We start from the raw sequence: 25,313 nt of genomic DNA, 5'->3' as shown, positions 1-25,313 counted from the left end.
TGCAGGCGGCCGCGCGCTCACGAGCCCGCCGCTTGCGGCGGTCACGCGCACGCACGCTCGTGCGCCCGTTCCCTGAGAACCCGGAAGTGCGAGGGAGAGGCGAGCCACGTGGGTGGAGCTGGAGCGCAGCTCGCATGGGGGAGTCTATCCCGCTGGCAGCCCCGGTCCCGGTGGAACAGGCGGTGCTGGAGACGTTCTTCTCTCACCTGGGTATCTTCTCTTACGACAAGGCCAAGGACAATGTGGAGAAGGAACGAGAGGCCAACAAGAGCGCGGGGGGCAGCTGGCTGTCGCTGCTGGCGGCCTTGGCCCACCTGGCCGCGGCAGAGAAGGTCTATCACAGCCTCACCTACCTGGGGCAGAAACTAGGTACCTCCGCCCCGCCCCCCGTGCCCCTTGAGGAAGGAAAGGGAGTATATTCCCCCATCGGCAATGGCTTGGGTTCCCTGTCTCTGTCACTCTTAGCCGCAGGCTCAACTCCGCACTCCCAGGTCTCCTCCCACCGATCCCGTCCTTCCCTCGGCTTCCACAAACCCCGCCCACCGGCCTCCGCGGCAGATAGATTGGCCGTCCGGGTGGATGTTGTTAGCAGGGCTGTGCTTCAAACCGATGGCAGTATCCATTTTGCTCATGCATGGATTGGTGCCATAAATGAGAAGTTAAACTCTATGTCCTCGCTCTCTAACCAGTGACACTGCGGCGAGAGGAGCAAAACTTGGCAATACAACCTAGTTAGAATTCATGAACACTATTGTCTGGCTTCTGAAGGCCCCAGAGAGTTACAGATGGAGTCCTACCCCCTCTTCCTAGACCCACGATAAATATCTAATGAATGAAGAGAAAAATGAATGCTGGACAGGAAAGGCAAGAAATATGCCTAACACTAACAAGAGGGGCCTTACAGGGAAAATGGTAAACACTCTTATCATCCCATGATAAATCTTGCCCCTGAAAATAAGATGCAGGAGCTGATTAAGCTGATTTTCACTAGTAGAAACAATTAGTATGAGTAAATCAGAAGGAAATAATATATGTGAAAGCCAAGGGCTATACATACGAAGTATTACTACTTAAAATTACCAATATTATGAATCCCAGAGCTTTTAGAGTTGTTTTAGTACTTTGGCGTATTTTAGACCCTTTAATATCAGAGGCACAGGGTCTGGTATGAATGAAGGACACATAACAGTATAAAATAGAAGTGTACAATTGAGTGCAGATTCCAGTTTGAGTTTCTCCCCCCCAGTTTCCTTATATTGCCTGAAGGTGACCATGTACATCTTGCTTTCAGTAAACACTCAAGGGGCAGGGCTTTCTGAGATCTTAACTGTGCTTTAGCTTTTCAAACAATAACTTGTTATTTAGTGTGTTGACTTATTGGCAACAACTAGTCAGATAGTTTCACCTTGTGTAATTTTTCCTCCCTTTCTTACAGTGGCACTTCTCAGAAATTTACAGTTGCTCTTGCAGTGTTATAATTCCCCTTTCTACAGATTGGCAAATTGTGTGCATGCAGTTGTGCGGGTAGGTGACAGAGCCTCTACCAGAATACCTACCTTTGAACTGTCAGATTGTGTTTGTGTCCAAATGATTTATAAAAATTGTAGATGTAGTATAATTTACAGTTATATATTAAATAATTTACATATTATTATGTATATATGAAAATGGGGAGGATTCTGGCTGTAAAATTGAAGGTGGGTAATTTTCTTGCAGTTTTAGTGTTTTTAGATTCCCCCACCTCATGAAGAATGGTGATTGATCCCAGTGCCATGTTTCTTATGTTTTTTTTCTTTTAGTTCACCTATGAGGATTTGATAACCTGTGGTCTCGCTCCCCAGAAAAATATATATGTAATACAATTTTGCATGTAATCTGAAAGGGTTCACTTGGATTCCTAAAGCCTATGTATATACCTCAGTTAAGAAATCTACTCTAGTTTAAGTTGTATGTGCCTGGTTTTAGGTGCCTGGCTGTGCCTAAGAACATGCACAAGCCCATCACTGTCTCTGACTTGGGTTCTCTGAAGTGGCTCTTATTATGTAAAGCGATTAGTTCTGCACAGACCCCAGCTTGCATGTGTGAGCCTGAGGGCTGTGCTTTGAAATTGATCCACGGAGCAATTTACACTGTGAAACATGCTCAGGCGCTGTTTAGGCTCCCAGCTGATCTGTCACTTCGGTGTAAATGTTCTGAAAATGGCATGTTTAATGTCACATAGCTTACTCTCGTGTACAGTAAATGTAGGTTCCAGATGTAAATTTTTAGCTTTGCAATTACCTTACCGTTTTTTGATACTGGAATGTTTGTGATATCAACGTGCTTACAATATGACTTCATGATTATTGAGTTGACTCTCCATTTTCTTAAAAACTTGGGAAAATTTTTGTGTTGCTACTTAAAACAGTCCCATGTTCGTCAACTACTTTGCTATTTAGAACATTTATATGGTTTTCTTTAAAAAGCAAAACAAAAAGTTTATGTGTATTTTTTAAACATGTAGAAAGCACGGTTTTAAAAAGTGAGTCTTTTTGACTTCACTTTTGTGACTGGTGTTTATTGGAGACCTTGGCAGTGAATCCTGATTATAGATGCAAGTGTGGGACTTTAGACAAAGAACAGACCTGACAGGGAGCCTTCTGTTCCTGTCTTGGCTCAGCTGAAAAACTTTGGGTCAACCCTTATCTTGGAGCCCTCTGTTTACTTTGAGGGGAGAATATATCTATTTGGGGAAAGATCAGTGATTAAAGTATGCTGACTCAATACCTGCAGAGGACTTTAGAAGGTCATACTTTTCTCCCCTTTGTTTCATTGCTGGAGAGTTTCCTCAACATCTGGTGGCTGGAAGATACCATGGTAGAAAATGACTTAACTTGAGAACTGATGTTTAAAGAGTATCATTAGCAAGAAGTTGTGGAATAAAATATTCAATTAGAAGTGCAAAACTTTAATATACTCATTGCTTGAAATTTCATGATGTGAGATAGACTGTTGAAATCTTGAAAAATAATGAGCATTCATAAAACGAGACTTCCATGGAAACAATTCAAAATAATCATATTTTGTAAATTCAAAAAGCTGAGACAAGAAGTCTGGTGTCTCTGATTCCTTATTTCCCAGCATGAAGGAAGGCCACTCCCCATTGGATATTCCTAACCAGGGTAGTCACCAAGTAGGCTTGTGCTCCTGAGAGCTTTGAGAAGAGAGACATGTTTAAAACAAATGCGTTGGTGGTCTCTCCCTTCCTTAAAGTGTCAGGTAACTTGGTTTCACATAGTAGTAATGGATGTTTATTGATAAGCTTTAAAAGGTATTCTTTATATTTATATGGTGTTTCCACACCCCCAGGTAAGGGTAATCTAATGAAGGAAGGTATCCCTTTTTCACTCAGAGTTAAAATTTTCACCAAGTTCACCTTGTTTAACAGCAGAAGTGAGTACACAGTTAAGGTCACCTAGCTATCTATCAAATAGCTAGCTATTCTTTTTACAGTACTTGAAGCTCCCAATTTACCACAGAGTTGCAGAAGCCCAACTCTGTAGTATTGAGAGCTTCTTTTATCAGTTATAAACGGAAGGGGAAGGGATTAGCAGTATTGATTACGTGCTTTGCTCCAGGTGTGTTACATACCAAATGTTATTTCATTGTGTCTTTTTAGTTTCATGTTAAAACAACAACTAAGGCTCAAAGTGGCTAAGGTTAAGTCCCGTGCACATCACACAGCTTGTAAATTTGGAAGCTGGGATTTGGAACCAAGTCTTTCAGACTCCCAGAGCTTTTAAATTTTACTTGGTACTCTTGCTACCTTCGTAACCTAAGAGATTTTGTCTTAAACCTGGGCGCAGAGGTCCATTTATTTCATACCATCACTTTACAAAATCTGCAAAGCTAGACTTAATATGGGTGGAGAGGAAAGGCAAACCTTCCTGGATACAGTCCTGTATGGGATGTTGGTGTCAGGGTCAATCCACCTTCATATGGTTTTTGCTGCTATTAGTAGGAGAAATGATGTGAATGCTAGTCAATCTGGGCAGTATATTGGAGAAAACACTTTTTCAGTATCAGCAGTTTGCCTGTGAAATCAGTAGTAGTAGGGTGACCAACCCTATAGGTTTGCCCGGAGTTGAGGGGGTTTTCAGGACATGGGACTAAGGGTTTCCTGAGAAGCTAGACTTTCAGTACTAAAACCTGGAAAGTCATGGGTAAACTGGGACAAGGTGGTTGCCCTAGTGGTAAGGGATATAAGATTCATTTCTTGAAATACAAACTGGTCAATGAATTGTGAAATGTTTCATTCATTAAGAGGACATTTTACAAATGCCTTGATAAGTAATTTATACTCCTAATTGGTATGTTTAGAATAGTAACTCATTCATTAAAGCATTCTATGAATATCAACAGAAAATTTAAAATGTCATTCATCTCTGAGAGTTTTATATATTCCTAAGAATTACTGTTTTAAACCTGCCCTGTTTCTTTTTGTTCTCCTAATGTTTTACCTCTGACCTTTGGTGGGGTACAGAATTGCTTAAGAAAACATCTATGAAGCTGGCCCCATAATTATTAGAAGCATAGTTGATCATGTATTAATACAGAAGTAAAGAAATAATGTCTATGCCATTTGAACCTTTTTGGTTGTTGAAAACAATGTATGTGGCCTTACTTTTTGGCTGATTTCCTTTGGAAACCCTGAGTTACAACATGAGTTACAGCAGCAGTTATTTATAATTGCTTCCTACTGTTTTTGTTTTTTTTTTTCTATTTTCTTTTCTTTCTTTATTTTTGGCTGCTTTGGGTCTTCATTGCTGCGCATGGGCTTTCTCTAGTTGCGGCGAGCTGGGACTATTCTTCGATGCGGTGTGCGGGCTTCTCATTGCAGTGGCTTCTCTTGTTGCGGAGTATGGGCTCTAGGCGCGTGGGCTTCAGTAGTTGTGGCCCGCGGGCTCTAGAGCGCAGGCTCAGTAGCTGTGGCACACAGGCTTAGTTGGTCCGCGGCATGTGGGATCTTCCTGGACCAGGGATCAAACCCATGTTCCCTGCGTTAGCAGGCGTATTCTTAACCACTGTGCAACCAGAGAAGTCCCACTTCCTATTCTTAATAATTCACAATATGGTGCTTATTATGACAAAGACTGTACTGTCAACCTTGTTAAGAGTACTAAGAGTCCCTTTGTTCCCCTGGGATCCCAGTAGTCTGTGTTTTCCATTTTCTCATACAGTTTGAAAGGAAAACGCAACTCCAAAGCAGAAATAACATTTTCTGATTTACCAGGAATAATAACAGTGTTTCATAATTCGGTGTTCTCTTTTGTTTTAAATATCTTTATGTGGAAGGAGGACTTTTTAGATACAGGTTGATGTCACTTGCAAGGTTAATCATCCTCTGAATTAGATCTGAATCCTCATTGAAGTGGGCTGGGGGAATATTGGTGCATGAATAAGGAAATTTTTTTTTGAATTTTATTTGTTTTTTTATATAGCAGGTTCTTATTAGTTATCCATTTTATACATATTGTGTATATATGTCAATCCCAATCTCCCAATTCATCACACCACCCCCCGCCACTTGCCTCCCTTGGTGTCCATACGTTTGTTCTCTACATCTGTGACTCAATTTCTGCCCTGCAAACTGGTTCATCTGTACCATTTTTCTAGGTTCCACATATATGCATTAATATACGGTATTTGTTTTTCTCTTTCTGACTTACTTCACTCTGTATGACAGTCTCTAGATCCATCCACATCTCTACAAATGACCCAATTTTGTTCCTTTTTATGGCTGAGTAATATTCCATCGTATATATGTACCACATCTTCTTTATCCATTTGTCTGTCGATGGGCATTTAGGTTGCTTCCATGTCCTGGCTATTGTAAGTAGTGCTGCAATTAACATTGGGGTGCATGTATGTTTTTGAATTATGGTTTTCTCTGGGTATATGCCCAGTAGTGGGATTGCTGGGTCATATGGTAATTCTATTTTCAGTTTTTTAAGGAACCTCCATACTGTTCTCCATAGTGGCTGTATCAGTTTACATTCCCACCAGCAGTGCAAGAGGGTTCCCTTTTCTCCACACCCTCTCCAGCATTTGTTGTTTGTAGATTTTCTGATGATGCCCATTCTAACTGGTGTGAGGTGATACCTCACAGTAGTTTTGATTTGCATTTCTCTAATAATTGGTGACATTGAGCAGCTTTTCATGTGCTTCTTGCCCATCTGTATGTCTTCTTCATAGAAATGTCTATTTAAGTCTTCTGCCCATTTTTGGATTGGGTTGTTTGTTTTTTTCATATTGAGCTGCATGAGCTGTTTATATATTTTGGAGATTAATCCTTTGTCCATTGATTCATTTGCAAATATTTTCTCCCATTCTGAGGGTTGTCTTTTCATCTTGTTTGTAGTTTCCTTTGCTTTGCAAAAGCTTTTAAGTTTCATTAGGTCCCATTTGTTATTTTTGTTTTTATTTCCATTACTCTAGGAGGTGGATCAAAGCAGATCTTGCTGTGATTTATGTCAAAGAGTGTTCTTCCTATGTTTTCCTCTAAGAGTTTTATAGTGTCCGGTCTTACATTTAGTTCTCAGATCCATTTTGAGTTTATTATTTATTTATTTATTTATTTTGCAGTATGCGGGCCTCTCACTGCCGTGGCCTCCCCCACTGTGGAGCACAGGTTCCGGACGCGCAGGCTCAGCGGCCATAGCTCATGGGCCCAGCCGCTTCGCGGCATGTGGGATCCTCCCAGACCAGGGCACGAACCCGTGTCCCCTGCATCGGCAGGCATTCCCTCAACCACTGCGCCACCAGGGAAGCCCTGAGTTTATTTTTGTGTATGGTGTTAGGGAGTGTTCTAATTTCATTCTTTTACATGTAGCTGTCCAGTTTTCCCAGCACCACTTATTGAAGAGACTGTCATTTCTCCATTGTATATCCTTGCCTCCTTTGTCATAGATTAGTTGACCATAGGTGCATGGATTTATCTCTGTGCTTTCTATCTTGTTCCATTGATCTATATTTCTGTTTTTGTGCCAGTACCATATTGGCTTGATTACTGTAGCTTTGTAGTATAGTCTGAAGTTAGGGAGTCTGATTCCTCCAGCTCCGTTTTTTTTCCCTCAAGACCGCTTTAGCTATTTGGGGTCTTTTGTGTCTCCATACAAATTTTAAGCATTTTTCTTGTAGTGCTGTAAAAAATGCCATTGGTAAGTTGATAAGGATTGCATTGATCTGTAGATTGCTTTGGGTAGTATAGTCATTTTCACAATATTGATTCTTCCAATCCAAGAACATGGTATATCTCTCCATCTGTTTGTATAATCTTTAATTTCTTTTATCAGTGTCTTATAGTTTTCTGCATATAGGTCTTTTGTCTCCCTAGGTAGGTTTATTCCTAGGTATTTTATTCTTTTTGTTGCAGTGGTAAATGGGAGTGTTTCCTTAATTTCTCTTTCAGATTTTTCATCATTAGTATATAGGAATGCAAGAGATTTCTGTGCATTAATTTTGTATCCTGCAACTTTACAAAATTCATTGATTAGCTCGAGTAGCTTTCTGGTGGCATCTTTAGAATTCTCTCTATATAGTATCATGTCATCTGCAAACAGTGACAGTTTTACTTCTTCTTTTCCGATTTGCATTACTTTTATTTCTTTTTCTTCTCTGAATGCCATGGCCAGGACTTCCAAAACTATGTTGAATAATAGTGGCAAGAGTGGGCATCCTTGTCTTCTTCCTGATCTTAGAGGAAATGCTTTCAGTTTTTCACCATTGAGAATGATGTTTACTGTGGGTTTGTCGTATATGGCCTTTATTATGTTGAGGTAGGTTCCCTCTATGCCCACTTTCTGGAGAGTTTTTATCATAAATCGGTGTTGAATTTTGTCAAAAGCTTTTTCTGCATCTATTCAGATGATCATATGGTTTTTATTTTTCAGTTTGTTAATATGGTGTATCACATTGATTGATTTGCGTATATTGAAGAATCCTTGCATCCTTGGGATAAATCCCACTTGATCATGGTGTATGATCCTTTTAATGTGTTGTTGGATTCTGTTTGCTAGTATTTTGTTGAGGATTTTTACGTCTATATTCATCAGTGATATTGGTCTGTAATTTTCTTTTTTTGTAGTATCTTTGTCTAGTTTTGGTATCAGGGTGATGGTGGCCTCATAGAATGAGTTTGGGAGTGTTCCCTCCTCTGCAATGTTTTGGAAGAGTTTGAGAAGGATGGGTGTTAGCTCTTCTCTAAATGTTTGATAGAATTCACCTGTGAAGCCATCTGGTCCTGGACTTTTGTTTGTTGGAAGATTTTTAATCACAGTTTCAATTTCATTTTTAATCACAGTTTCAATTTCATTACTTGTGATTGGTCTGTTCATATTTTCTATTCTTCCTGGTTCAGTCTTGGAAGGTTATACCTTTCTAAGAATTTGTCCATTTCTTCCAGGTTGTCCATTTTATTGGCATAGAGTTTCTTGTAGAAATCTCTTAGGATGCTTTGTATTTCTGCAGTGTCTGTTGTAACTTCTCCATTTTCATTTCTAATTTTATTGATTTGAGTCCTCTCTCTCTTTTTCTTGATGAGTCTGGCTAATGGTTTATCAATTTTATTTATTTTCTTAAAGAACCAGCTTTTAGTTTTATTGATCTTTGATATTGTTTTCTTTGTTTCTATTTCTTTTATTCCTGCTCTGATCTTTATGATTTCTTTCCTTCTACTAACTTTGGGTTTTGTTTGTTCTTCTTTGTCCAGTTCCTTTAGGTGTAAGGTTAGATTGTTTATTTCAGATGTTTGTTGTTTCTTGAGGTAGGATTGTATTGCTATAAACTTCCCTCTTAGAACTGCTTTTGCTGCATCCCATAGGTTTTGGATTGTCATGTTTTCATTGTCATTTGTCTCTAGGTATTTTTTCATTTCGTCTTTGATTTCTTCAGTGATCTCTTTGTTATTCAGTAACATATCATTTAGCTTCCATGTGTTTGCGTTTTTTACGTTTTTTTCCCTGTAATTGATTTCTAATCTCATAGCGTTGGGGTCAGAAAAGATGCTTGATATGATTTCAATTTTCTTAAATTTACTGAGGCTTGATTTGTGACCCAAGATGTGATCTATCCTGGAGCATGTTCCGTGTGCACTTGAGAAGAAAGTGTAGTCTGCTATATTTGGATGGAATGTCCTTTAAATATCAATTAAGTCTATTTGGTCTGTTGTGTCATTTACAGCTTGTGTTTCCCTTATTAATTTTCTGTTTGGATGATCTGTCTGTTGGTGTAAGTGAGGTGTTAAAGTCCCCCACTATTATTGTGTTACTGTCCATTTCCTCTTTTATAGCTGTTAGCAGTTGCCTTATGTATTGAGGTGCTTCTATGTTGGATGCATATATATTTATAACTGTTATATCTTCTTGTTGCATTGATCCCTTGATCATTATGTAGTGTCCTTCCTTGTCTCTTGTAATATTCTTTATTTTAAAGTCTATTTTATCTGATATGAGTATTGCTACTCCAGCTTTCTTTTGATTTCCATTTGCATGGAATATTTTTTTCCATCCCCTCACTTTCAGTCTGTATGTGTCCCTAGGTGTGAAGTGGGTCTCTTGTAGACAGCATATATATGGGTCTTGTTTTTGTATCCATTCAGCGAGCCTGTGTCTGTTGGTTGGACAGGCTCCAACCAAATGGTTAATCCATTCATGTTTAAGGTAATTGTCGATATATATGTTCCTATGACCATTTTCTTAATTGTTTTGGGTTTGTTTTTGTAGCTCCTTTTCTTCTCTTGTGTTTCCTACTTAGAGAAGTTCTTTTAGCATTTGTTGTAGAGCTGGTTTGGTGGTACTGAATTCTCTTAGCTTTTGCTTGTCTGTAAAGCTTTTGATTTCTCCATTGAATCTGAATGAGATCCTTGCTGGGTAGAGTAATCTTGGTTGTAGGTTCTTCCCTTTCATCACTTTAAGTATATCATGCCACTCCCTTCTGGCTTGTAGAGTTTCTGCCGAGAAATCAGCTGTTAACCTTATGGGAGTTCACTTGTGTGTTATTTGTCGTTTTCCCCTTGCTGCTTTCAGTAATTTTTCTTTGTCTTTAATTTTTGCCAATTTGATTACTCTGTGTCTTGGTGTGTTTCTCCTTGGGTTTATCCTGTATGGGACTCCCTGCCCTTCCCAGACTTGGGTGGCTATTTCCTTTCCCATGTTAGGGAAGTTTTCGACTATAATCTCTTCAAATATTTTCTCGGGTTGTTTCTTTCTCTCTCCTCCTTCTGGGACCCCTATGATGCAAATGTTGTTACACTTAACGTTGTCCCAGAGGTCTCTTAGGCTGTCTTCATTTCTTTTCATTCTTTTGTCTTTAGTCTGTTCCGTAGCAGTGAATTCCACCATTCTGTCTTCCAGGTCACTTATCTGTTCTTCTGCGTCAGTTGTTCTGCTATTGATTCCTTCTAGTGTATTTTTCATTTCAGTTGTTGCATTGTTCATCTCTGTTTGTTTGTTCTTTAATTCCTCTAGGTCTTTGTTAAACATTTCTTGCATCTTCTCGATCTTTGCCTCCATTCTTTTCCAAGGTCCTGGATCATCTTCACTATCATTATTCTGAATTCTTTTTTCTGGAAGGTTGCCTATCTGTACTTCATTTAGTTGTTTTTCTAGGGTTTTATCTTGTTCTTTCATCTGGTACATGGCCCTCTGCTTTTTCATCTTGTCTATCTTTCTGTGAATGTGGTTTTTGTTCCACAGGCTGCAGGATTGTAGTTCTTGTAGTGGTTCTTCTGCTGTCTGCCCTCTGGTGGATGAAGCTATCTGAGAAGGACTGGTGGTGGGTAGAGCTGGCTGTTGCTCTGGTGGGTAGAACTCAGTAAAACTTTAATCCGCTTGTCTGCTGATGGGTGGGGCTGGGTTCCCTCCCTGTTGGTTGTTTGGCCTGAGGCGACCCAACACTGGAGCCTATCCGGGCTCTTTGGTGGGGCTAATGGCGGACTTTGGGAGTGCTCACCCCAAGGAGTACTTCCCAGAACTTCTGCTGCCAGTGTCCTTGTCCTCACGGTGAGACACAGCCACCCCCACCTCTGCAGGAGACCCTCCAACACTAACAGGTAGGTGTGGTTAAGTCTCCTACGGGGTCACTGCTCCTTCCCCTGGGTCCCGATGCACACACTACTTTGTGTGTGCCCTCCAAGAGTGGAGGCTCTGTTTCCTCAGTCCTGTCGAAGTCCTGCAATCAAATCCCACCAGCTTTCAAAGTCTGATTCTCTAGGACTTCCTCCTCCCATTGCCAGATCCCCAGGTTGGGAAGCCTGACGTGGGGCTCAGAACCTTCACTCCAGTGGGTGGACTTCTGTGGTATGTGTTCTCCAGTTTGTGAGTCACCCACCCAGCGGTTATGGGGTTTGATTTTATTGTGATTGCACTCCTCCTACCATCTCACTGTGGCTTCTCCTTTGTCTTTGGATGTGGGGTATCTTTTTTGGTGAGTTCCAGTGTCTTCCTGTCGATGATTGTTCAGCAGTTAAATGTGATTCTGGTGCTCTCACAAGAGGGAGTGAGAGCATATCCTTCTAGTCCACCATCTTGAACCAATCTCCTGGGTAAGGAAATTATACACAGGTCCACCACTACACTGAGTTGTACCAGCATTAATTTACTCTACAGTGAAATTATGAATCACAAGATATTTAAATCCAAATCCTAGAAGTCAGAGAACATGGTAGATGAAAACTCATTGAGCTCAGCAGTTTAGATTCTTTCCTTTTGGATGCTGAGAGGTGTTTTGTACTTGCAGTTTCTGTACCTTACCTGTCATGTGCTTATGTCATTTGTCTACCAGGGGGCCAGTCGTTCTTCAGCAGGAAGGACTCCATCCGCACCATCTACACTTCCCTGCATAATGAGCTAAAGAAGGTGGTGACTGGCCGTGGTGCCCTAGGGGGGACTGCACCTCACGTGGAAGAGCTCCTTTCCCACCTGTCCGAGCAGCTCTGCTTCTTTGTTCAGGCTCGGATGGAGATCGCAGACTTCTATGAGAAGATGTACACCCTCAGCACACAGAAGTTCATCAATGCCGAAGAGTTTGTTGGCCTTTTAGACACCATCCTCAAGAAATACAGCTCCAGGTCAGTGTAGGGGAGGAGGGAGGGAGGAGTGTGGCAGCCTCACAATCCCACACAGAGTCTCCGTCTTCCCCACACCCCTGCGGAAATCTGTGATGGAATAACTGTGAAGGAGAAATAGTTGTGTTACATTTTATACACGTTAATTAATCAACAGGTATGCATTAGACATCTTCTTTGGGCTTAGTTAACACCATACTGGATGGATGCTTCTCTGAGCAGTAGCAAAAGGTCGAAAATGAAGTAATCCTTAAAAGTTGTATTGTAACTGGTTTTTCTGCTTATGAAAGAATTCACACAACAACAAAAGAATTGTATATCACATAGTGTGACTTTTTAATAAACCACTATTCAAATAAATGTCCCTTTCAAAGTCATCACCTTGGTGAGTTATCCACTTGATTCCTCTGATGGAGCCATTACTTAACATGTGTAGGGAACTCCTTTATAATTGCTTTCAGCACCTGTCGCATAGTTTTGATTTTGTCTTAAACTTCTTTGGTGGAGGCAGGCATCTGTGCTTTAGAGCAGGGCATGTTTTTTTGGTAGTCAAAAAAGATATTTGTAGCCAGTTTAATTTTTTTTAAAAAGATGTTGATCAACTGGAAAAAATTTTTTGAAGGAAATTGCTGCTTATAAAGTGAGACTCGTTATAATGTATTGCTCACTGCCTGGCCCAAAAAGCAGTTCCAAAAGAATTTGAGTAGTGTTGTGAACATCATTGACTGTGAATGACTCAGTTTTATTTTTGGGTCCTTGGAGCCTGGCTTAGAGCCTTGCACATAGTAGGTGCTCAGTAATTTTATGATGAATTAAATGGAAAGTGATGCTAATCATTAGAGAAATGCAAGTCAAAACTGCAGTGAGGTATCACCTCACACCAGTCAGAATGGCCATCATCAAAAAATCTACAAACAATAAATGCTGGAGAGGGTGTGGAGAAAAGGGAACCCTCTTGCACTGTTGGTGGGAATGTAAATTGATACAGCCACTATGGAGAACAGTATGGAGGTTCCTTAGAAAACTAAAAATAGAACTCCCATATGACCCAGCAATCCCACTACTGGGCATATACCCTGAGAAAACCATAGTTCAAAAAGAGTCATGTACCAAAATGTTCACTGCAGCTCTATTTACAATAGCCCAGAGATGGAAACAACCTAAGTGTCCATCGACAGATGAATGGATAAAGAAGATGTGGCACATATATACAATGGAATATTACTCAGCCATAAAAAGAAACGAAATTGAGTTATTTGTAGTGAGGTGGATGGACCTGGAGTCTGTCATACAAAGTGAAGTAAGTCAGAAAGAGAAAAACAAATACTGTATGCTAACACATGTATATGGAATCTAAAAAAAAAAGAAAAAAAAAGGTCCCATCCTGCCTAAAGGCAGGATGGGAATAAAGATGCAGACCTACTAGAGGATGGACTTGAGGACACGGGGAGGGGGAAGGGGAAGCTGGGACGAAGTGAGAGAGTGGCATGGACATATATACACTACCAAATGTAAAATAGATAGTTAGTGGGAAGCAGCCGCATAGCACAGGGAGATCAGCTCGGTGCTTTGTGGCCACCTAGAGGGGTGGGATAGGGAGGGTGGGAGGCAGATACAAGAGGGAAGAGATATGGGGATGTGTGTATATGTATAGCTGATTCACTTTGTTATACAGCAGAAACTAACACACCATTGTAAAGCAATTATACTGCAATAAAGATGTTAAAAACAAAAAAACCCAAAAAGAGTCATGTACCACAATGTTCATTGTAACACTGTTTACAATAACCAGGACATGGAAGCAACCTAAGTGTCCATCGACAGATGAATGGATAAAGAAGATGTGGCACATATATACAATGGAGTATTACTCAGCCATAAAACGAAACGAAATTGAGTTATTTGTAGTGAGGTGGATGGACCTAGAGTCTGTCGTACAGAGTGAAGTAAGTCAGAAAGAGAAAAACAAATACTGTATGCTAACACATATGTATGGAATCTAAAAAAACAAATAGTTCTGATGAACCTAGGGCAGGACAGGAATAATGACACAGATGTAGAGAATGGACTCGAGGACACAGGGAGGAAGAAGGGTAAGCTGGGACGAAGTGAGAGAGTAACATTTACATGTATACACTACCAAATGTAAAATAGATGGCTAGTGGGAAGCAGCTGCATAGCACAAGGAGATCAGCTCGGTGCTTTATGACCACCTAGAGGGGTGGGATAGGGAGGGTGGGAGGGAGACACAAGAGGGAGGAGATATGGGGACATATGTATATGTATAGCTGATTCACTTTGTTATACAGCAGAAACTAACACAACATTGTAAAGCAATTAAACTCCAATAAAGACGTTTAAAAAAATAAAAATAAATAAATGGAAAGTGATGACTTTGAAAGATACCACTCCTTTGGATATATGGGTTCAGATATGTTTGCTTAAAAAAGAAAGGCAGATATATTCATTTATATTCCCAAATTAAGCCTACTACTCATCTGATTAATGGACTGGGGGAAGTAGGCTAAGTGGAGAGATTAAAAGAGACTTCACAGAGGAAGGTGGAATCTGAGAAGACTTTCAAGGGTGGGTAGGATTTTGAAAGAAAAGGCAGGTAGAAAGCATAGGTTCTTCCATATCTGTGACTCCACATCCAGAGATTCAAAGTATTGAATATACTACCTACTAAAATATGTTACCTCCTAAAATATATTACATACATTTTGTAATATATTTTACATGTGTATATAAGTGGACCTGTGCAGTTCAAACCCATGTATGTCATTCAAGGGTCAGCTGTATTCTAAATTTTTATTTATTTTTAGTAGGTAATATATTAACATGGCTCAAAATTTATGAAGTACAAAAAAATGCAGTAGTGAAAAGTCTACCTTCTGCCCCTGTTCCTTAGCTACTTAATTTCTTTCCTAGGAGTCAATGAATGTTAACAAGTTCTGTCATTCTCAAGAGATAGTTTATGCATATAAATACACACATTTCCTTTTTTTAAACAAATTTTACATGTTTACAGATTTTTTTTATCTTTGGAAATTTTCTTTTATTTCTCCCTCAAATCTGATTAGTATATGTTTTCTTTCAATAAAATAATTTTTTTTAAACCAAAAACTACAGTACAATTGGAGCTGTGATTCTCAAGAGGAAGAGATCTTATGTGGTGATTCCCAAATGCTAACGTGAAAGTGTTTTGCTGAACCATTTTGGGAGCTTAAGAAAAATACCGTTACCTGAGCCCTTCTTCTTTCCCAAGAGAGTAACATTCAGTGATTTGGGGTTGGGTGCCTAGAAACCTGTCTGTTTTAAAAGTTCCCTGTGATACTGATACATAAGCCTGCAAGAAAAATGGGATAAATAAGGAAAAGATGCCAACATTAGGATATACTGGTTATTGAACCTTACCAATGTGTGTGCAAGTGCCTATGTGTATGTTGTGTCATAGTAAAGAATGGTTATTACTATATAATTGTTTTTATTTTATTAGATTTGTGACCTATCATCTTTGAACCTTCTTTGAAACATCCCACTTCTCAGAGGCCTGGGAATTTCTTCCATTGCAGTAGCAAAAGCCCAGGTTTCATTCTTGAAGATCTTAGGGCAGTACTTAGCAGTACCCCTTATCCTGCTGCGTGGATACTGATGGAGCTGGCTGTAAATCACATATGGTCAATAGGTGTTTTCAGCTATTGTCTCCATCCTCCACCAATGCTACCTTTGTCTACTTAATAGGGAATTAATGATCACAGACACATCCTAGCCTAAAAATTATCTACAGTAGAGGCTTTGGGTTAATTTGAACAACATAAATTCTTTAGAATTTCTGAAAAGTTGAAATTCTGTATACTATATTCATTTTCTTTGGGAAGTGAAATTATTTTAGATATAAATTAACATGATTTGCCCTTTGCTTTCAGAGATGAAGGGGATTCATATTTTGTTTTTCTCCTCTGGAAGCCAGGTGTGCTCAGAGTAGAATGGTGTTAAAGGTTTCCTCTTTTGGCAAACTTATTACATCATTAAGCAAATGTAAATTGGTTAAGAATCACAGTCATTTGTGATGCTGCATTTCAAATTGAATAATTAACATTAATCATTTGAGTTTTCATTGTGTGCCCTTTAGAAGAAAAAACATGGATTAACTCATGCAGGGTCAGGGTGTCTACTATTCCTTGAATACTTTTGAGAAGAAGTAGAACTTGGTTTTTATTTCCAAGGAATTATCAGTGGAACATTTTTTGATTCAGTAGAATTTGTTTTGAATTTATTTACCTGTTTTGTACAGTGGACATAAAAGAAAATTCTGGCTTATCTTTCTGTTTCATGGTTAAAACAATTATAAATGCAATTTAATATATACTCTCCTAAATCAAGAACTTTTAATTGAAGTATAGTTGATACACAGTATTATATAAGTTTCAGGTGTACCATATAGTGATTCACAATTTTTAAATGTTATACTCCATTTATAGTTATTATGAAATATTGGCTGTATTCCCTGTGTTGTATCATATATCCCTTTTTTTTTTTTTTGGCCATGCTGCGCAGCACACAGGATCCTAGTTCCTTGACCAGGGATCAAACCCATGCCCCCTGCAGTAGAAGCACAGAGTCTTAACCACTGGACTGCCAGGGAAGTCCCATATATCCTTGTAGCTTATTTTAAATATAATAGTTTGTACCTCTTAATCCTCTCCCCCTATATTGCCCCTCCCCCTTCCCTCTCCCCACTGGAAACCACTAGCTTTACAACATGATTTTTAAGAAATAATTCTTTTAGAGAAGTCAGCAATTATTCATTCTAGACAGTTTTTAAAAATCCATCTGGTGTGGCAATAATATTCTATTAAATGATTTTTATTCTTTAATCATAATTTTATAGCTAGGATTTAAAGAGCATTTTTTTAAAAACTGAGTTACATAAATTTCTGTTTGCATTTTAGGAAGCACATTTTTTTTGATCTGAATGCTTCAAATGACAGAATTCTCACCAAGGGCAGAACAGTGATTTATTTAGTCTTTATGCCCTTTTTCCTTCAAAAAAAAAGATTCATGATGATAAGACTGTTAATGAAACAGTTAGTTGCATGTGTGTAGTTCAACAAGGTTAACTGTGGCCCACTGAAAATTTCGTAAGCAAAACCAGCAATAGTACGATTTCTGTAGGACGCGTTCTACTCTAGGTATTTGACTCGCCTAGATCTTAACAGTGGAGACTCAAGGGTTTCTGTGATCTTGCCCCAGCCCAACTTTTCAAATTACCTAAGGCCCATCAAATGCCTTAAATTGCACTAAAACTCCTAGTAAAAAGGAAGCAGCTTCAAAGAGAAAACTTTGAGGATTTTAAGCAGAAGCCAAAAAAAACAGTCCATAATCTAATGTATTCCCCATAAGGAAATTTGCCATTTCCTACCTTGGTTCCTGTTACTTAGTTTGCTTAGAATGTCCTCCAATTTGTAGGGGAGGAAAAAATATCTTTTTCCTTTACTCTTCTAAGTATCTCAGCTGAGGGCCCTTTAACAAAAGACAGATTAGCAAGAGAAAAGCATACAAATGTATTTTAATATAGGTTTTATGTGGCATGGAGCCTTCTAAGGAAATGAAGACCCAAAGAAGTTGTTAAACCTGTGTTTTTATGCTAGATGTGATGAAGAGTGAGAGTTGTGGAAAAATGTGCTAGGATGAAAAAAGGTATGAGCTGAATGTACTAAACTGGGGGAAACAGCAAGGCCCGTTCAGATTTCTCTCTGTGACCTTATGTCTTTGGAGATAAAGATGCTCATTTCCTCAGGGTACAGGGAGGGAAACCTCTTACATGAGGGTTTTATGATCTGCTTCAGGAGAGGGTCAGAAAGTCCTTCCTGCATATGTCATTTCTCAATGTTACCTGCATATGTCATTTGTCAAATTCATTCAGCTTAAAATAGTCAGTATACCAAGATGCCATATTTTGGGGTAGCGTGTTCTGAACCTCGTCAAGTTCTATCATGTGTCAATTAGCTGTTGCCACAATTATTTTGTATAACAGACTACCCCCAAAATCACACTTTCGGGCTTGCAGGTCAATTGGGAGTTGTCTGACGTAGGCTGGGCTTAACTGGGTAGCTCTGCTGAACACTGTTGGTCTCATTGGGCTTGGCTTACTGCTGTGAGTTTTGGGCTTAGTCAGCTACACGTGTGTTCGTTCTGAGCCCAAGGTTAGAGGGGAAGCAGCTACCCGGTGATGACGCCCAAGTGCCAGAGAACAAGCCCAATCAAGCTCATTTCAAGCCTTTGCTTGCATCAGACCTGTTAACATCCCTTTGGCCAAAGCAAGTCACATAGCCCGATCCATGGTCCAGGGGTGGGAAAGTACACTCTACCTCTGGTGGGAGAGGCCGCAAAATCACACAGCAAAGGGTGTGGAATCAGGGGTGGTTAAGAACTGGGGCCAGAAATTTAAGCTCTCATCTTCACGTGGCTAAATCCTACCTGTTCTTTAAGCTTTAAGACTCAATTGAAATCCTGTCTCCTCTATGACCTGCACAATCTTTCAACCAAAAGGAATTGCTCCTTTTTCTAAACTGGTAGTTGATTTGTACCCCTCGTAAGAGATGTATTACGTCCTGCTTATAGCCATTATAAATACCTCCTTCTACCAGGGGAGGTCCTGTAGGGCAAACCTTTGTCTAATTCATCTTTATATCTTCAATGTAATTATATCTAAAAACTAGTAAAGTGATTGTTTTAAATGAGATTATGGATTTTTAAAATGTGGTGAAATATACATAACATTTACTTCTTTAACCATTTTTAAGTGTAAGTTTTTGTGTGTTTTTTGGGGTTTTTTTGATTTTTTAAAATTTTATTGTTTTGTTGTAATAAAACATAATATAAAATTTATCACCTTAACCATTGTAAGTGTGCAGTTGAGTGGCATTAAGTACATTCACAATGTTGTGCAACCATCACCACCATCCATTTCCAGAATTTTTTTTTAATCATCCAAACAGAAACTCTGTACCCATTCAGCAATAACGGCCTATTCTCCCCTCAGCCTCTGGTAACCTCCATTCTAATTTCTGTCCCTGTGAAATTGCCTCTTCGGTGTCTCTCATACAAGTGGAATCACGTGACATCAGTCCTCTTGTGTCAGGCTGATTTCACTTAGCATAATGTTTCCAAGGTTCATCCACGTTGTAGCATGCATCAGTACTTTGTGTTTTTTTTTAATGGCTGCATAACGTTTTGTTGCTTAAGTGTACAGTTTTGTGACATTCATATATTCACATTGTACTACAGTTTTATTTTTAATTGGTCTTCTGACTTCTCACATGCATGGGACCTGCATACTTCTTTTGGAAGGAACTCCTTGATGGGGATTTGTGAAGGAGGGAGTGCGTGCTGGAGCTCCCTTCCTCTCTCTCTCTTTTTCTGTCTTTTTGGCTTTTTTTGGAGCAGATGTTCTCTGCAAATAGTTGTCAATTTATTCTGTATTCAGGCTCTTTCAAGCTGTATGTTTTTGGATTACAACAATTTAACAGATCCCACTACGGGGTGAGATGTGAATAGGTATGAGGCACAGAGTGGGAATGGGAAAATGATACAACATAATGCTAATCTCAGGGTCTTGGCAGAATAACATTAGCATGAATTTTTAGCTCTTCTTACGGATGAAAAGTAGCTTCGGCATTCACATTCATCCTAATAAATGTTGAACATTTAAACACTTTTCCGTATATGTATACAGAAGAGCTTGTGCAGAATTCTTTCTAAAGGTTTGTACAGAGAAGAGAATTCATATTCTTTCAAGAGAACATTGGATATAAATGATGATTTCCAGCTGGAAGCAGAAACATCACTTTGAGTATTGTTATTTGTGGTAGAATGAAACCATTTTCCTCTTGTTAACAGTCTTACTGTGTTCATAGCTCCTTGGCAGATTTTCGTGGTATCCATGATTGTAGAATCTGGTGATACTTAAGGCTCATTAAGTGTCAAGTTGCCTAAAGGCTAAGGTGGTAGGAGCATTTCTCAGAATGCAAAGATTCTGAGACATGCTATAGTGTGTGTGTGTGTGTGTGTGTGTGTGTGAGAGAGAGAGAGAGAGAGAGAGAGAGAGAGAGATAGGCTTTCTTTTTCTTTTTTTACGAATTTATTTATTTTTGGCTATGCTGGGTCCTTGCCACTGCGCGGGCCCTCTCCAGCTGTGACGAGTGGGGCGCCACTCCTCGCTGCGGTGCGCGGGCCTCCCATCGTGGCGCCTCCCCCCACCGCGGAGCAGGGGCTCCAGGCGCACGGGCCTCAGTAGTTGTGGCTCCCGGGCTCCAGGGCACAGGCTCATTAGCTGTGGCGCACGGGCTCAGCCGCTCCGCGGCATGTGGGATCCTCCCAAACCAGGGCTTGAACCCATGTCCCCCGCATTGGCAGGCGGACCCCCAACCACTGTGCCACCAGGGAAGTCCCATGTTAGGCTTTCTTAACGTTTACTTCAAAGCATGTAATGTTTGAAGAGTCCAAATTAGTTAATTAATTGAGTACATGAGCTAGAGGATTTGAGATCTGGTTTATCTTTCTGATTCTTTGAGTGTATTATTAGGCTACACCTCCCACCCATGTTTTAGCTTCCGTATCTTGAAGGATGTTGATTGTAAAATATCAGTAATAGAAAAAAAAATGTGTTATTGTTATGTGACTAGCTACATCCTATTTATCACATGACAATCAGTTTCTATCATATAATATCCAACCTAGTTTGGGCTCTCTTAATCATAATCCCATTTGTTTAAATAGATTTTTTAAAACTCTAGATATACTTGTGATGATTTTTTTTTTCCTAATTGTTTAATTGATAACCAGGATTTTCCTTTTCAACCAGGGCCAAAACAGATGTGTAAGAATCTTCTGTCTCATTGACAGTGAAGCAATTAAATTACATGGGCTCAGGCCTGTAAATCATCTCCCATGGTGCCTGGGGCATATGATATGCTTGGGAAATGCTAGATCTTGCCCACACCTTCAAAATGGGATCACTTGCTAAGATAATTCCTGAAACCTCTGCAGATGCTTTGGAACTTGAGGAAGAGTGTAAGGGCTTCATGTAGGCTCCTTGAGAAGGAGGTGCATCAGACCAGGCAGACACTGAAACTCCCTGGGCATTTCTCAGAAGAAAAAGATGAGCAAGAAAGTTCTAAGTGGTCCATACAGAAAGGACTCTCCTCATCCAGTCCTTTGCCACACTTGATATTAGCCAAAAGGCTGAGAAGCGATAACCATTCCATCTCATTGTTACAGAACCTCATTTAGGTCATAAACAACAGAGTCAATGAGGCAGAAACTAGGATTCAAATCTTAACATAGTTACCACATTTACCGAGTTTCTACTACGTGCTGCGTGTTTGAGAGATGGAGTGAAGGAAGAACGCAGCTTTTACTTCCCCTCAGAAGGGGCTCAAAGCAAGGGTGACCCTGTGTCCCAGTTTGTCTGATAAGTTATACGATTAAGCTACAAAGGGGAAGACAGGTATTAAGAAACTAGAGGATATAATTAGAGGGCCTGACCTAGTCTGGGGGAGGACAAAGAAGACATTTTGAAGGAAGTGACTCTGAAGAGGAGACCTGAAGTAGAAGTGTTGATGGAAAAGGCTCAGGCTGTCACTGGCCTCAGGGTCTTTGCACGTGCCCGTTATCCCCTCTGCCGGGGAGAGAGGACCTTCCCACAGCCTGTCCCCTTCCCCTTCAATTTACTAGACAAGTGAAGTAAAAAATGTTTTACAAACAGCAGGTAGCAGTCCATGAGTCATAAAATTAAGTTAGTGAGTAGTAATCTAATTAAAATATATATATTGGGCTTCCCTGGTGGCGCAGTGGTTGAGAGTCTGCCTGCCGATGCAGGGGACACGGGTTTGTGCCCCGGTCCGGGAAGACCCCACATGCCACGGAGCAGCTGGGCCCGTGAGCCATGGCCGCTGAGCCTGCGGGTCTGGAGCCTGTGCTCTGCCAACGGGAGAGGCCACAACAGTGAGAGGCCCGCGTACCGCAAAAAAAAAAAAAAAAAAAAATATATATATATATATAGTTAAATATCAAGAGTACATTGTGCATAGTAAGGGTAAATGTGAAATTTTAAAACCTTTTATCTATCGATGTATGCACTTCATCACGATATAAAGTATTTCTTACTGTAGATCATGGTCAAAATTTTTTTAAAAAATTTTGTCTAGAACAAATAGAAATGAAATCATGCTATTAGCCTAACCTTCTCTGGTATACCATTGCATTTCTAGTTATTTAATGTATGGAGAAAGTGAGAAGAATGAGAATGTGGCTCAAGCTGAGGAGGGACCAGGTTTTTCGAGGCCTCGTAAGCCTTTTTAAGGATTTTAGATTTTATCCTGAGATAAATGGAAAGTGGTTGAAGTATAAGATTTTTTAAATTTAGCCACGATTTTTTTTTTTTTTTTTTTTTTTGCGGTACGCGGGCCTCTCACTGTTGTGGCCTCTCCCGTTGCGGAGGACAGGCTCCGGACGCGCAGGCTCAGCGGCCATGGCTCACGGGCCCAGCTGCTCTGCGGCATGTGGGATCTTCCCGGACCGGGGCACGAACCCGTGTCCCCTGCATCGGCAGGCGGACTCTCAACCGCTGTGCCACCAGGGAAGCCCCACAATTTTGTTTTTAACTGTGATTAAATATGAAGGGAATTTGAGAACTAGAAGTAAGGGCTTTGTGATAAATGTTCTATTCCTTTATTTTTTGGCTGTTTTGTTGCTGTGTGTGGGCTTTCTTTAGTTGGGGCGAGCCGGGGCTACTCTTTGTTGTGGGGCGTGGGCTTCTCACTGCGGTGGCTTCTCTTGTTGTGGAGCACGGGCTGTAAGCGCGTGGGCTTCAGTAGTTGTGGCACGCAGGCTCAGTAGTTCTGGCTCTTGGGCTCTAGAGCGCAGGCTCAGTAGTTGTGGTGCACGGGCTTAGTTGCTCCGTGGCATGTGGGATCTTCCCGGACCAGGGCTCGAACCTGTGTCCCCTGCATTGGCAGGTGGATTCTTAACTACTGTGCCACCAGGGAAGCCCTATTCCTTTAATAAACATTTATGGATTGTATACTGTTTCAGTTGGTTTATAGTCTCTACTCTCATCTGCAAAATAGGTTTCGTAATACCTTTTGGAGTTACTGTGAACATTAAATAAGTTGATATGTGTTATGTACACATTTAAGAGATGTTTTAGTGACCTTTTATTTGCCTCTTTAGGACCACACCCTGAAAATAGGTTGCCTTGTTTTGTCATACAATTCCCAGAATAAATAAAATAAGTTAAGAAAGACCTATAGTGGGAATTCTCTGGTGGTCCAGTGGCTAAGATTCGGTGCTTTCACTGCTGTGGGCCCGGGTTTGAACACTGGTCAGGGAACTAAGATCCCACGAGCCATGAGGCGTGGCCAAAAACAAACAAACAAAACAAAACAAAACACCTTGGGGTTTTTTGTAAGCTGTAAGAAAGACTTACAGCTAATTCAGTTTCTCTGTATTTGAACAGAAGGTAGTGGCTATTCTCATTTTTTGTTTTTTTTAATGTCAGGCTATTTCCACAGGAGACTACGGTGCTGACATAATTCTGAGATGGCGAAGTTATATCAGAATGACCTTTTAAATAAATCAACATGGAATCTTTCCATCTTTCCTTCCCCCGCCCCCAAACATAGTATTAGTCTGACCACACTGTGTTTTTTTGAGGATAGAAAGTGTCACTGTGGGGTCACATTTCCACTCATTTCTGTTAATTCCCCTTCCCCCTTTAGATTTCACCACCCCATCCTCAGTCCTCTGGAAAGCAGTTTCCAGCTGGAGGTCGACGTACTGAGTCATCTCCTGAAGGCCCAGGCTCAGGTCTCCGAGTGGAAGTTCCTCCCGTCTCTGGTTAACTTACACAGCGCTCACACCAAGCTGCAGACTTGGGGCCAGATCTTTGAAAAGCAACGGGAGACCAAGAAACATCTGTTTGGAGGGCAGTCCCAGAAGGCCATTCAGCCCCCACACCTTTTCCTTTGGCTGCTGAAACTCAAAAACATGCTTCTTGCCAAATTTAGCTTCTACTTTCACGAGGCACTGAGCCGACAAACGACTGCTTCAGAAATGAAAACGCTGACTGCAAAAGCCAACCCAGACCTCTTTGGAAAGATTTCCAGCTTCATCAGGAAATACGACGCTGCCAACGTATCCTTAATCTTTGACAACCAGGGTTCCGAGAGCTTTCAGGGTCATGGCTACCACCACCCCCATTCCTACAGAGAGGCCCCAAAGGGCGTGGATCAGTATCCAGCCGTGGTATCTCTGCCCAGCGACAGGCCTGTCCTGCACTGGCCCAATGTCATCATGATCATGACAGACCGCACGTCCGACCTGAACAGCTTGGAGAAAGTGGTCCACTTCTATGATGACAAAGTTCAGAGCACCTACTTCCTTACCCGCCCAGAACCCCACTTTACCATTGTTGTCATTTTCGAGTCAAAGAAATCTGAAAGAGACTCCCACTTTATTTCCTTCCTTAGTGAGATCTCACTTGCCCTTAAGAACCCCAAGGTTTTTGCTAGTCTGAAACCTGGATCCAAAGGTTAGCAGGTGATTTGTGTGAAAGGCTTTCAAGACTGGAAATTGTGTTCTTAATTGCTCTAACGATCTACAGTGGTCTGTGATTAGAGTTTCCATCCACCTGTGCTGCTTTCAGATCTAAATTAAAGACACATTCTCCCTAATTGTGTTGCACCCTTTATAAGCAGTTAAGGCCAGCTCAGTTACATATCCAAAGAGTAAGCGAGGTGGACGTGGCTGCCGGTCTCCGTGGTACAGCAAGGTATTTTCGGCGTTTTCTCCTGTATTTCATGTAGATTAATATTTATTGGCCTTTGATTTTTCTTTCTAGATGTTTTATATTATTCTAAACGTTGTGTTTCAGTGCAATTTCAAATGCCCTCTCCTTTCTCCCTCTTTCTGGATGAGTAATTGGGATACGATATTAAACGGCTTTTTTAGAATCAAGGACTGTTTTCTAGCTCATAAATTAGCAAATTAACATGAAACTAAGTTTTGTGATCAACAAATTAATATTTTTGATGCCAAAATTAGGGTCTTGGTGAGAAATTTCTATCAGTTTGTGAAATTGTAGGTGAATCAGAGTGGTAGCCTAGCATTTGTTTTTTAACAATTCCGAAGATACTCATGGCAA

The 25,313-nt window shown here is 40.4% G+C and overlaps 1 protein-coding gene across 1 annotated transcript; it reads left to right on the top strand.

Moving 5' to 3' along the window:
• The first annotated feature begins 34 nt into the window (after positions 1-34).
• KICS2 (KICSTOR subunit 2) lies at positions 35-24,843 on the top strand. Its single transcript, XM_067697225.1, has 3 exons — positions 35-369; positions 11,821-12,106; positions 23,890-24,843. Exons 1-3 carry the CDS (start codon positions 135-137, stop codon positions 24,704-24,706), a joined length of 1,338 nt encoding a protein of 445 aa, XP_067553326.1. The 5' UTR covers positions 35-134; the 3' UTR covers positions 24,707-24,843.
• The last annotated feature ends 470 nt before the right edge of the window (positions 24,844-25,313 follow it).

The sequence above is a fragment of the Pseudorca crassidens genome, chromosome 11 (assembly GCF_039906515.1).
Source record: "Pseudorca crassidens isolate mPseCra1 chromosome 11, mPseCra1.hap1, whole genome shotgun sequence".
In the NCBI taxonomy this organism is placed as follows: Eukaryota; Metazoa; Chordata; class Mammalia; order Artiodactyla; family Delphinidae; genus Pseudorca; species Pseudorca crassidens.
This window is presented reverse-complemented; position numbering and strand designations above follow the sequence as displayed.

Excerpts from the sequence above, each read along its gene's own strand:
- KICS2 (XM_067697225.1), top strand. The coding sequence starts at position 135 with ATGGGGGAGTCTATCCCGCTGGCAGCCCCGGTCCCGGTGGAACAGGCG. Across the intron at positions 370-11,820 it reads CTACCTGGGGCAGAAACTAG|GGGGCCAGTCGTTCTTCAGC; the intron begins GTACCTCCGCCC and ends TTTGTCTACCAG. Across the intron at positions 12,107-23,889 it reads CTCAAGAAATACAGCTCCAG|ATTTCACCACCCCATCCTCA; the intron begins GTCAGTGTAGGG and ends TTCCCCCTTTAG.